This window comes from Pelodiscus sinensis, chromosome 24, assembly GCF_052426305.1.
Source record: "Pelodiscus sinensis isolate ZL-2025 chromosome 24, ASM5242630v1, whole genome shotgun sequence".
Lineage (NCBI taxonomy): Eukaryota > Metazoa > Chordata > Testudines > Trionychidae > Pelodiscus > Pelodiscus sinensis.
The window spans coordinates 17725154-17738075 of NC_143075.1; the positions used below are offsets into that span (position 1 = coordinate 17725154).

The 12922-nt window shown below is 40.9% G+C and overlaps 1 protein-coding gene across 9 annotated transcripts in view; it reads right to left on the reverse strand.

The window, feature by feature from the left end:
• VPS13D (vacuolar protein sorting 13 homolog D) overlaps positions 1 to 12922 on the reverse strand; it is a 224840-nt gene that overhangs the window by 182013 nt on the left and 29905 nt on the right. For all 9 annotated transcript variants that reach the window (XM_089773059.1, XM_075906826.2, XM_089773062.1 and 6 more), the window contains 8 exons: positions 12564 to 12771; positions 11120 to 11299; positions 8522 to 8652; positions 7970 to 8042; positions 6983 to 7153; positions 5845 to 5975; positions 5026 to 5158; positions 145 to 2370 (listed from right to left, as the gene is read on the reverse strand). In XM_089773059.1, the coding sequence (XP_089629185.1) occupies positions 145 to 2370; positions 5026 to 5158; positions 5845 to 5975; positions 6983 to 7153; positions 7970 to 8042; positions 8522 to 8652; positions 11120 to 11299; positions 12564 to 12771 (3253 nt within the window). The remainder of the gene's footprint in view (positions 1 to 144; positions 2371 to 5025; positions 5159 to 5844; positions 5976 to 6982; positions 7154 to 7969; positions 8043 to 8521; positions 8653 to 11119; positions 11300 to 12563; positions 12772 to 12922) is intronic.

Below are 12922 nucleotides of genomic sequence, written 5' to 3' on the forward strand. Positions count from 1 at the left end.
GCACATTTTAGGAAAAGTCCCTCCCTCCCTCCCTTTAAAAAACAAACAAAAAAAAAAAAAAAAGACTGATTTATTCAAATACACCCCATGCTAATAATACGTTCCAGGCAAAAAGAAGAGATCAGAGTTTTTCATGGTACTTACCATGACCTTTATGTAATGACTCAAAAAAATCATGACGAGTAAAGTTGGATTCCTCTTGGCTAGTAACACTGCCACTACCTGAAGGAGAGTGCACCCCATGAGTCATCTCACATGTAGGCTCTTTCCTGACCATAAACTGGTTGCTATTTAAAGAATACATTTTAATATCTTTAATTTCAACTTGCAGTCTGTCACTTCTAGACTCGTCATCTCCTGGCACAAAATTTTGAATAGATATTTGCCCTAGATGTCCTACAAGCAGTTCAGGGCTACCTGGCTTGCGAGGTATTGATACAATTGGCGACTCAACATTTACATTTAAGATAAGTTTAATGGTATCAATTTTGAGAGATGATGATCCAAACCCATCTTCCTCATTATCTTCTAAATTGAAAAGATCTCTTGACCGTGGTGTTGTGTCAAAGAGAGAAACCATTTCACTGTACTCAGCAGTTTTAGTTGCCAGAACAGAGGTAACTTTTGTGGCTGCTGTCTTCAGCATGCTGCAGAAATTCTCTTCCAATTCATCCATGGATAAAGTTAGTTCTTTCAGAAATTTAGCTGAGTGGTTGTAATGTAAAGAAGCCATTTTGAGATTCAGGGAACATTCTTCTTTTGATTGCTCTGTGAAATTGAAGCTTAAAGCATCCGAGAGGCTACTTTCATCTTCAGGCCTGGCAAACATAGATTCAAAGTAGCCAGTATCACTGATGAGATTTTCATACCTTGCTGTATTCCCTATGCTGACAACATACTGGCTCTTAATGTTATCTTGTGTCAGATCCATAAGGCGCAAGCAGCCAAGAGAGCCGTTTACTTCCAACTTGCTACACATAGAGACATTAACTCTGGTGCCGCCAATGCTTGCTGTTGCAATTTTCCTGCCATATTTTTCTCCGTTTGCCATTCCAACTGTCCTAAGGAGGAGTATATTTAGCCAGTGAATGTCCACTTCTACATCTATATTTCGTGCATAGGTAGACTGAAAGGTTTCCTGCCCCCTGAAATTTCTTTCCAAGTCAGTCATTAAAGGTTGAGGGCTAGATTCTTCTTTTTCCTTTGGGAAAGATTTCTGGAGAAACCCAATCAGCTCAACAATTGTCTCTGGGTTAAGAATGATATCCAAATTGTTCACCTGCACGGATATCACTTGGACTGTGCTATCTAAATTCATTGATGGACATTCTGCACTCACAAACTGATATTCCAATTTAATCAGAGATTCTTGATCTTTTGCGTAATTACCAGATGAAGTATTTGAGGATGCAGCACATTTCTCTGTCAAATTGGCCACATTAATTGGATAGGCTTCATTTGGTCCACAAATAGGAGACTGTGCCCTATCATCTTGAAGACTTCCTGTCGGAACATCAAAACTAAGATTCTTGTGAGAAGCCATCAGAAGATCAAAATCGGAGCCATATGTTTGCATAGTGTCAACCAGTAGCAAACCATGAACAGTTAGTGACACTTCTACATCATAAGGCCTCTTCACAAAATGGGCATTGGTGCCAAAAACCTTAAGTACAGAGATATAGCGCCCATTGCTTTCAACACCTAACTGCATACAGTTAACTTTAAATTCAGCTAAAAGAAGTTGAGACTCTACAAGAACCTCTCTAGTATGCTGTTCAACCATCATAACGCTCTGTGTTAAATTCATTACAGAATCATGCAAACTTCCGTGCTGGTCCACCTCTGTGAAAATCTTCTCTTTCCCTATATGCAACACATCTGCAGACTTAGTTTCAGATGTACTCATCCTTGCAAAACAGTTCTTCAAAGCTGATATTTTATCCTCATTGATATGTATTTTCAAGTCTGGTAAATTCCCAGACAGGACAGCCCCTGGGTATTTTGGATCAGATGTGTATATCAGTCTGCGCTCCAACTGCAAATGAACATTAAATTTTTCTACCACGTGAGTTGGACCCACAACACTATCCTGAACATGTTTCCAGTTATCCTTCACTCGACCAACCATAATCTGAAGATCCATAAATGACAATGTGTATCTTTCATACATTTTTTTACTCATTAAGTGTGCTTGTAGTTGCTCTTCACTGATCTCTATTCCAGCCAATTCAGAAGTTTTGATTCCACAACTTGTGGTGGACTCAGAAGGTGGCGTATTGGGAGGAGTTGCTAGGGGTGTTTTATATTCATCATCACTCAGTTCATTGACCTCTGACAATAAACCATCAATACTCTTCATTTTAGACTCATCTGCAAATTAAGAAGGAGGGATTTATCAAACTCACACATTCTTTTCCTTTGGTTACTTATAAAACACTGACCTTATTCTGTATTTTGATTTTAAACAAAGGTTAAGAAATTGTCAGGGGAAATACTCTGTCGCTTAGCACTAGTTTTGATAAAAGAAGAAAGCAAAAAGAAAAGTTACCACTCTTTCTTATAGGTGGTACAAAAGTGACACACATAACATATTAAAATTCAATTTAAAAAAAATTAAAGTTCTGTGATTTTGTGTTATTCAATTATATATTACAATTACATTATTTTACTATTACTGAAGGAGATTAGAGGAAAACATTTTTCACTTTATTGAACTGATGTATCTGACAATGCTTCTGGCCTGATTCAAGGGCCACTGAAGTAAGCCAATTTACTTCAGCAGGATCAACCCATTTGTACCAAATCAACTTTACTATCCATAGACAAGAATCAGTAAAGGCAATTAATCTGGCAAATTTCCACCTTTGATACCTTGAAAGGAGAGAAAAATCATGTCATTCAAAAGAATCTAATTCCTTTATAAACTTACTAGGGAACCCAAGTGGATGTTCTGGAAATAGCTTACACAGCATTTGCCCAGCTCAATCTAACAACATAGGTTTTTGATTCCGGACATACAACACTCTGGTCATTAGAAGAAGTGGGCTGTGCCCACAAAAGCTCATGAGACTATTTTGTTAGTCTTCAAAGTGCTACCATACTATTTGTTGTTTAAGTTGATAACATAGCAGTTACTAAAAAAAGCTGTGAAGATCTTGCAGAAATTGGTTTGTCGATATGCTAGAAAGAGGTAGAATGATATCTCTAAGGTATCATTGAGGGTGAAATTCTGTCAAGGCAGAAGTCCCATTAACTTCAGTGGGACCAGAATTATACCCCAGGGCTGCAGAGTTTATCAGTCTCATGCTATTTTCTACTGAGCAGACATTAAAACTTGGTCTTTTTATGGCCACATGGCTTCATTTTCAAAAATGAACAGTAAAGAGAGGAATCCAATGTAATAACAGTTATTTATTAGCTAGACAGTATTTTAAGCAACTCTGGTTCACATAACTTAATTTTTTTATAGTGTTTGAGCTCCTTTTTTATTTTTTGTACATTACTACTGGCACTATGAGTTAAGCTTAATTATAAAATAAATTGTTTTATTTATTGGATACTAAACAAGAAAATACATTTTCTCCCACTCTTCCTAGATTAGCCCTAGGGTAGTGTCACAGGGCTCCACATTTTGGAGAACATCCTCAAAACATGCTTTCTCTGAGACAGCCATTTCAGAAGATTCTAGACATATCTCTGTTTCTAAGCCTTTTTTCCTCCAATTCCCTGTGATAAGCACTCCCAGTTTCCCAAATGTGCCAGACACACAGGTTACAGATCTGAACAGCCCTATTCAGTCTTCAGATGGTAGGGGGCGTCCCTAGCCTCGTAGGGTGAATCCCGGAAAGATATGGTTGGCTCTGCCTGGCAGGGGAGGAAATAGCTCTCCACTGGGAATGGCAGTGCAGGGCAACTCTGTCCCCTGTGCTGGCTTTCAGCCCTACCCTGTTCCCATTGGCAGGGAATCCCAGCCAATGGAAGAAGATTGGGCAGTGCCCACTACTGCAGGTTGGGGAAAAGGCACAGGTAGCTCTGCATCTTCCCCCCGAAGCTGCACCAGATAGGTGGAAGGTGCCCACAAACTCTGTGCCTCCCACCCAAACCTGCTCCTGCATCCTCCCTCCTGCCCAGACCTCCAAACCCAGCCCACTTCTGCACCTTCCCTCCCGACCAGAACCAAAACCCCCTGCCCTGTCCTGCGCCCTTCTTCCTGGCCAGACCTTGCAGCACCACCATGCTCCCTGGTAGCCCCCTCCCACACACTGAACCTCGCATTTTTAAGACCAAACCAGAGCCTAGTGGGGCTCCACAAAATCCACAAGCCCCAAACCTCCAGAAGAGTTCAACTGGCCCTGGGGGATAGCCCTAAGCCAGGGGTAAAAAACCCTTCTTGGGTCAGGGGCCGCTGACCCACAGAAAAATCAGTCAGGGGCTGCACACAAGTGAGAGGAAAAGTGAGAAGCCCCTGACTGAGAAGACGACAACGACACTCCCCACATTTTCCTTGCACACGAGAGCCTAGAGGGGGCCAGACTAGTAGATTTTGTGTGTTCCAGTCCTGTGAGTGAGTGGCAGGGGGGTTGAAGCACCAGCATGGGCTCCCCAATGATGAGCCTTGGGGGCTGGATTCAGGCAAGCCGGGGATTGCAGTCAGCTCCCGGGATCTGGGGTCCCCACCCCTACCCTAAGCCTTGCCCCCAACGAGGCTGGAGTGCAAGCTGCAAAGTAAATGAGTGTGGCTCCTTTTTTTTCCTGCTTATTAGTGGAGGGCCAAATCTAAGAGACTTTTTTTTTTTTTTTGTTTTGCTTTTCACTTACATGTGGCTCCCCCGACTGACCGAAAAAAGGTCTCCCACACCCCCAACCCTGGACTAAAGTCTATCACCCTACCTTTAAAAAAATCTCAATAAATATGCTGTTAATACTAGTAAAACTGTATGTGTGTCCAGGCAAAGAATGCTAGAATAGAACAAATATGTTTCTACCTTATATAGACAGACAGTACAGTTTATTTCCAGGCCATACCTTGGGAATTGGTAAGTAATATTCTCCCCAGATCCAGTACTACTAACACTGGGTCCACAAATCTGAAATCATCAGGGAAGATCACCTGAGGGGCAGAGATATTGAGGTACACTGTCCAACGTTTGCTGTCTTCCTGAAAATAAAATAAAATAAAATGAAATACAGTAAAAGCATACTCCAATAGGAATATTTTCCTTCTCATTACAAAACCAATGCAAGAATCAATCCTACACAAATTATAAATCTCAAATAGCAAATTTCCAATGATATTAGGTTACGTGGGTAAGCATAACATGAATTTGATGTTTTATGAAAAAATATCAGAGCCCACTTATTTTCTTCTCAAAGAAAAGAGCCTTAGAAACGTATCACATGTAAATTACTAATACTATTACCCTTTAATTATAAGAAAGGCAAAGAAGTTTCTGAGAATGGGTGAAACAACAAACTTAGGAAACATCCTTTAAGTGAGTCATATGATATAGTAGCTTTGATGAAAGTACAGACTGCTATTGCATATTAGAGCCAGTGAGGAGGTAGTATGAAATCATCTCACAAGCTCAAGAACAGGACAGAACTGCTCAGCCACTCACTACTTTTGTGTTTGTTTGCGTTGAAAAATTGGATTTCTTCACTGCAGGATGACTACTACATACATTTTTCAAAAAAGAGCAACACCCAACAGCTTCTACCGATTTCAACGGGAACTTGAAATCTGGGGATCTCCGAGGAGCCTTTCAGTGTTTCAGCAACCAAAATCAAAGGCAAGGAAACAAAACTCAATGCAATTTTTAGAGGAAAAAAAAAAAAAACACTTACAATGAAATCTCCCACTAGTAAACGATCAATCGTTTGCCTGATTTCAGCCTTTGTCTGCATTTTAAGTTTGTTGTATTGTCTTCTAGCCGCTTCAGCCACTCTCACCTCCAGCTCAGACTGATATCCAAAACCTGCACAAAAGATTCAAATCTGAATATGTATAATTTTGTTCACGTATGGCCAAGTCAAGGAGAAGCAGTGAGAACCTTTGTATTTATTGACTGTGATTTATAAAACATTAAAAATATAAGCTAGAGTTATAATTTTTTCATCTTTAACAGATTAAACAAAAGCCAGGAAAGCGCATGAAAATAGATAGCCAAAGATTGTATCTATAACCTGGAGTGACTGTTGCCAATAACAGCCAAAAAAACACTAACTGTACTGCAAATGATTACTTACCAGAAACAGAGCTTTTAAGCAAACAAAGGATTTCTAAATTCTTTTTTGAACTTTATGACTGGTCACACCTTCCATTTCAATTTCCTGAACAAAACCTGACTGAAAGTACTTAGGGGAATTTATAAGAGGGGCAACGAGGCAGCCAAAATCCTTCCTAACTATATCCCTGTCCCTTGAGGAATATTCGGATCTTGTGAAAAGGAAGGAAAACTATTTCTGTACTAGGCTTGTCCCACATCTTGCTGCTATCAAACTATTAGTATTCAAATACTAAGGACTCAAAAAGAATAATTTATTGTTCCTTATTCACATCCTTTCCGCCCCCAGAAGCAAACATGCACAGCTGAAGTTTTAATGGCAGCTGACACAAAGTTCAAACTCCGGCCTTAAGTCCTCCTGTCAAGCAAGGGTTACAAAAGTCCTTATGGAAGGGACATAAAAACTGTAAAAAGGAAGACACTCCCTGACCAAGTCAGGACTGGCAAAGACAGATTTGAAAAAGGGACAGATTGTGACAATGTAGCATCTTCAAGAGGTGTAAATTAAAGGTGGATGTGTAGAGGAATATCCTGAAGGTACACTTTCTTTGCAACAGAAATCAAGGGAAGTTCCACACTATTTCTTTATTTGTATTTACAATGGGAACTTTTATTGCTGCTTTACTAAATATGAGAAATCAATCAAATTTGAGAAAATAAAGAAGACATGAAAAAAATATAAAACAAAAAAGGTTAACCTGAGGTATGAACCCTTCCCTTGTAGAAGAAATCGGCTACTTTCTTAATGGCTTGTGGATTGTAAATAATATTTAGAGGTCTGGTACTGACTTCCAGGCGTCTCTCAAAATTGCTGCGGGCTGGGTTTCTCTCATACAGCATCTCAAATACTGGTGCATCGGGGTCTGCATCTGAATCAAAAGAACAAAAAAAAATCTAACATATCTTTAAAGGAAAAGTTGGTGTGGAGTAGTAAAATATTTTTTTATTTGCATTTTGGGTTTAATATTTGATGAACAATTACACCATATCATTTGAAAATTTTAAATTACAATGGATATGCTCATGTTGGTACACCAAAAGCAGTTCAATTTAAAAAGAAACAGTAATAGATTTTAGAGCCAAAGGGGATAATCAAGACTGTCTACCCATTGCAGGTCCCAGAATGTCATCCACCCACTCATGTAATAGACCATTTCTGGAGTCCTCTAATCATGATTTAAAGACTTAAAGTTACAGACAATCCACTTACATGAAACAGAACTGTACCCTATACTGCAGAGGAAGGCAAAAACCTTCCAGGGTCTCTGTCAATTTGACTTGGGGGGAAATTCCTTCCTGACCCTTCCTGGCAGTGTGCATCTATAATTAAACAACTGTGAGCCTAAAATTAGGTTTCTAACTCAAGCAGCAATCTCATTTCCAAAGAGGCAGAATCTCTGCAGTTCCTATTGAGTTCAATTTATCAACATTAGGCCATTTATTTAAAGTTTAACCACACAGTCTTGCAAATCTGCTCTGCAGAGGTGGATCTCTGAGCCCATGCAACGCCCCACTGACTTCCAATAAGCGTCACTATGCAAGTTAAGAGTTCAAGCATGGATTTAAAATCCTAATGTTAGGCACCAGGTTTTGAAATTGTTTAGCTTACTTATTTCACTAATAGTATTTTTTAAATGTATAAGATGCTTGCATATTCAGATCAGGCATAAAAATGAAACTATTACCAGTGCTCTGATTAGTCATTTCTGAAGACGAAGTTTGGAAACCAAAGGAAGAGACACAGCCAACCTCTTTTTGCTAATTAGAACACACAAAAAAAGAAAATAAGTGTATAGAAAAAAAAAGTTATTTAGTGTAACTACACAAATAAAGTAATGTTTTTCCTTACAGACACTTTTATAATGCAAGTGAAATCAGAATATGATAGTTAAAAGACTTCAAGTCTTCATGGCTAAAACAAAATCAAATCTTTCATCCCCCTCTTGTAGAAACACTTACATTCTTCAGTGATAATACCAGAAGAAAAGTTCCTAGATTCCAGGTTTGTAATCTAAAACTAGCTGCAAATGAAGGAAGGCCTCCATAGGAACCCAGGTTTTTCAGGGGCAGGGGAAATGATTTGAGAAATAAAGCAAGAACTAACTCTCTAGCTAATTAAGCAGCAGCACTCATTGTTCCAAAGCTAAATTCAGTCCAATAATAGGCTCTGAATAATTATATTAATCCTGAAATGGCAACAGTATTGTATCAAGATGCAACTGCATTCTTTTACTTACAGGATTAGGAAAGACAAGAACAGGAAATATAGTCCCTTCTGTTGCTAAATCTCGCAGAAAGAGTCCACCCAGTTGAACTTTAAGAAGAGAAGAATTTCTGCGAGGAAGGGATTCTGCTAAGATCTTCACACCTGTAGAATAAAGACATAAGTGACTGTACTGCATTCTAGAAAGAATAAATGAATTTATAGATCACAGACAAGTGTCATCTAACATGTTCATAAACAAGCTAAGAAACAGGAGAAAAGCTGAGACTGATTTTTTAAGACTGCCAGTGTAGCATAACTGACCAGTTTTACATTGCTAAGGAACTTCAAATTGAAGAGTTAAAGCTCTTGTACTAGAAGGGTTTGGTTTTTTTGTTTTTTTGTGCAAGTAATATCCTTTGAAGTGTGTATACATATTTGCATCAAACAGTTGAAAAATGAATTTTGGGACAGGTTTCTAACAGCACCTATTGCACATTCATTTCTGTGGATTTATTATAAATAAATGGACACACTAGGTCACATCAAAGATCCATCTAGCCCAGTATCCTGTTTTCCAAAAATCAATGCCAGGTGCTTTAAAGAGAATAACCAGAATAGATAATCATCAAGTAACCCATCCGGTTGCCATTCTTAGCTACTGGCAGGACTGAGGTTCAGGGCTTCCCATAGGCCAGATTTACTTTTCTGGGGTTCTGGAGTTAGTGGATTTTATGGACCCCCTTAGGCTCTCGGGTGGGGACAAAAATGAGAGTTCAATGAGCAGGACAGGGCTGCCAGTGAGTGTTATAGGAACGGGGTGCAAGATCTGGGAGGAAAGTGGAGTACAGAAGGGGGAGAGATTGTGAGGTCTGGGTGGGAAGTAGGGTGCAGAAGCAGGCTGGGAGTAGGGTGTTTGGCCAGGAGAAGGGAGCAGGAGCAGGGAAGTGCAGAGTGTAGCCAGGACGGAGGGTGTAAGGAGCAATGATAGATGCAGGAACAGGGTGCAGATAGATATCTGGCCAGGAGCAGGGAGTCTAGCCGGGAGTTAGGGAATACCTGGGGATAAAGCTGGGGGGCAGAGTGGCTGAGGGGTTTCAGGGAGATGGGGGACAGGGTACTCCTGGGAATAGGGTTGGGGCCCAGGGAAGAATCATTGTTATTATGGTGACAGAGCTTGGCAAGGCCTAGGCAAGACAAACACCCAGCAGCGGGGGCAGGACATTTCTATGGAGCAGGGCGGGGTGGCACTCCTCCACCTGTAGCTCCGCAGCCTGCAGCGGTGGGGAGTTTACTTGCTTCACCACCACCAGCCCCCACACACCCTCCAAGCAGCTGCAGCCTTGCAGCTGGGCACCAACCGCAAAGCTCCAGAGGCAGCATGGGCTCCCCGCTGCGTGAGGGAGTGGGGGGTACCGGGCTCAAGCACTTTGAGAACCATTGAATTAAAGAGAGCTCTGGAACAACTCATCCCCGCAGGAAAACTGGGGCTGCTCCAGGCATCCATAGCAAGCCTGTGGGCTGGAGCAGCCCCCCGACTCACAGCAGGCGGGGAGCAGCTCCAGCCTCCACCAGTTAACTGGTCCCAGCAAGCATCACTGGTTAAGGGTGATGTTTACCATTTAACCTTTCACATCCCCAGTGGTCAGAGGCATCTAGTTTGTATTAACAATGTCTGCACTAGTAAAAATATGCAGGAAAGAGTCAAATGTTACTAACATTTGTAGTAGGAAAAGAGCCTGAGGTATAAGCCCTTGTATCAGGAGGCCTTATATGAAGTGTCTGAGTTAAGTAATGGACAAATTTCAGCAATTACATGTTTACATAAACACATGTTAATATCCCTAATAAAAACTTTGGTGCTACTACTACAGTATTTTATGGATATCTATGAACACAGCAGAACTGTAAGTTCATACATCTCTTCACCTAATGAAGTCAGGGTATGTCTACATTGTTTTTTTCACATCCCTGACCAACAAAACACCCCGACCAACAAAAGTTTCACCAACAAAAGGACAAATATGGACAATGCTATTGCAGTGAGAAATGCTCTCCTGCTGACACAGGTACCGCCACTTGTTTCGGAGTGTTTTAATAAAGCAAGCAAAAAAGTTCTCCACCGCCAGCATAAAGCCATTACATGGGAGACCTTAGAGCACAACAGTAAAGCTGTGCTGCTGTAAGATCTGCAGTGTAGACACAGCCTAAATGTATGGTCATCTCCTGTTCCTTTGCTGACCACTTTAATAATGTTTGTTTTATTATCACTTACTTATCTGAACTAAAGGACTAAATACCAGAAAAGAATTTATTTATAAAGTGACTGTGAAACTGTTCAAATAATTGAAAGTAAAAAGATTTATCATCACTCTATACACAATAAAACAAATGAAAGTTCAATCAATTGCTGTTGTAGTCACAGTCTCAATTATCTACTTCAATCCTAATATAATTAAAATAGCAACATATAAACAAATGAAACAAAGCCTTCCCAAGGGAAGTGAAGTCTTGATCTGAATTGTTTCCATACCGTTCCATGACATTAGCTCAGCCACGAGCAACTGCAATGTTTAAAGCGGGCAAAGCTCTTGTCTTATTTTAGGTCTGCATTTGAAATATAGTATGTTACCTGAAAATTCCAGCTGCATGAAAGCACTTTCAGTTGTACAGGGAGTCCTCTTCTCCTTATGCAACAAGGTGACAGTACCACCATGCAACTGGAGATTTAATTTAGCAAACACATGATCTCTCTTAGTAAATGTGTTCATATTGGAGGCATCTGCAGCTGGATCAAAAAATTCATCAGCACCTAGTTTACAAAACGAGAACAAGGTGAATTTAACAAACAAGCTACATGACAGCTAGTGAGCCAAGACCTGAGATTTAGTTTTCAGTAAATGACAAAGATGACCCCATCACCAGACGGGGCAGGGAGGAATGAACAAGTAGAAAAAAAATGGTATTCCTGGCTCAATCAGAACTCAGGGGTTTATTGCAGGAGAGACACAGTTATTACTACAGATTGGACCTCTTTGGTCCGGCACCCTCGGGACCTTACCAGGTCCTGAATGAGGGAATTTGCCAGCCATGGGGAAGTCCCCCGCTACCGGCCCCCCAACCCGCCTCTCCTCCCCTCCCCACTGCCAGCAATAGCCACCTCCCTGTGGGGCTGCTGTGGTCCCAGCAGCCCGGACTGCCGCATCCCCGGCCCCGCTACTGGGGCTAGCAGGACTGCCGCATCCCCAGCGCTGCTACTCGGGCTAGCGGAGCTGCTGCATCCCCAGCTATGCCTCCACTACCATAGTTGCCATGTCCCCAGCCCTGCTACGGGGTTTGCTGTGGCTGCCACATCCCTGACTCCAACCCCGTTACTGGGGCTACTGCAGCCCCAGCGGTGCTATTAGGGCTCCAGCCCAGATCCCAGCCCCAGCAGCTCCAAGCTGCCAGTCCTCTTGGCACTGGGGCTCCCAGCCAGGACTCCCTGGTCCAGGAACATCTGTGGTCCAGCAGCCAGATGAGGAGGTCCCAGTTTTTGGAGGTCCAACTTATATAAACAATTAAAACAGTGCAGACAGCTGTAGTTTTTATGCTACTTTAGAAGTCAGCAATCAATTCTATCAGAAAACAACAAATTTTAATTTAATTATAGCAATTAAAATCATTTTTAAATGTTTCTCCTTTATAGATATTTATTTAGAAATGTAAAGTCTACAGCTCTCTTAGTGATGGGAATTATAAGAATTATTTCTGTTCATCAAGTACCTAACTACGGGTACATCTACACTGTAAAAAAAAAAAAAAAAAAAAGCCTCAGAGCCTGGGTATACTGCTTTAGGTTCATGGGGCATGTGCTACTGGACTAAAAATAGCAATATATAGGTTCCTACTCAGAGTGGATCCTAGCCTCAGAGATCCACCTTCCCAACCCAGTTGCAACCCAAGCAGTCTACACAATTTTTAGTCCCACAGCATAAGCCCAAGTTGACACAGACTCTGAAACTCGCTGGTACTTTTTTTTTAAAATGTAAATATATTCCCTAAATGATCATTTTTCAGATAAAATATCATCATACCCCGTATGTCTTCAGGACTCCACTGTTCTTGTGTTTCTGGTAGAAGTCCTTCAAAAGGTTCACCTTCATATGTTTCCTGAGAGTATCCATACCAGCCTCCCCACCCAGGAAACCATGACTGAAGATACTGCAGCATCCCACTGCCACTGCTACATTCAGGATCTGTAGGAGAAACTCCAGGGGACTCAGAGAAAGGCTCTTTAACACTCTGTTCCAAATAAACAAAAACACACAGATATTAGGACAAATAAATGAAACACTTTTTCCTAAAACTCCAGAAATATACGGTTTCTTACTATGATTCCATCTACTACTTGCTTAATAAATATTCTTAAGCATAATTATCATGCAATGCTATT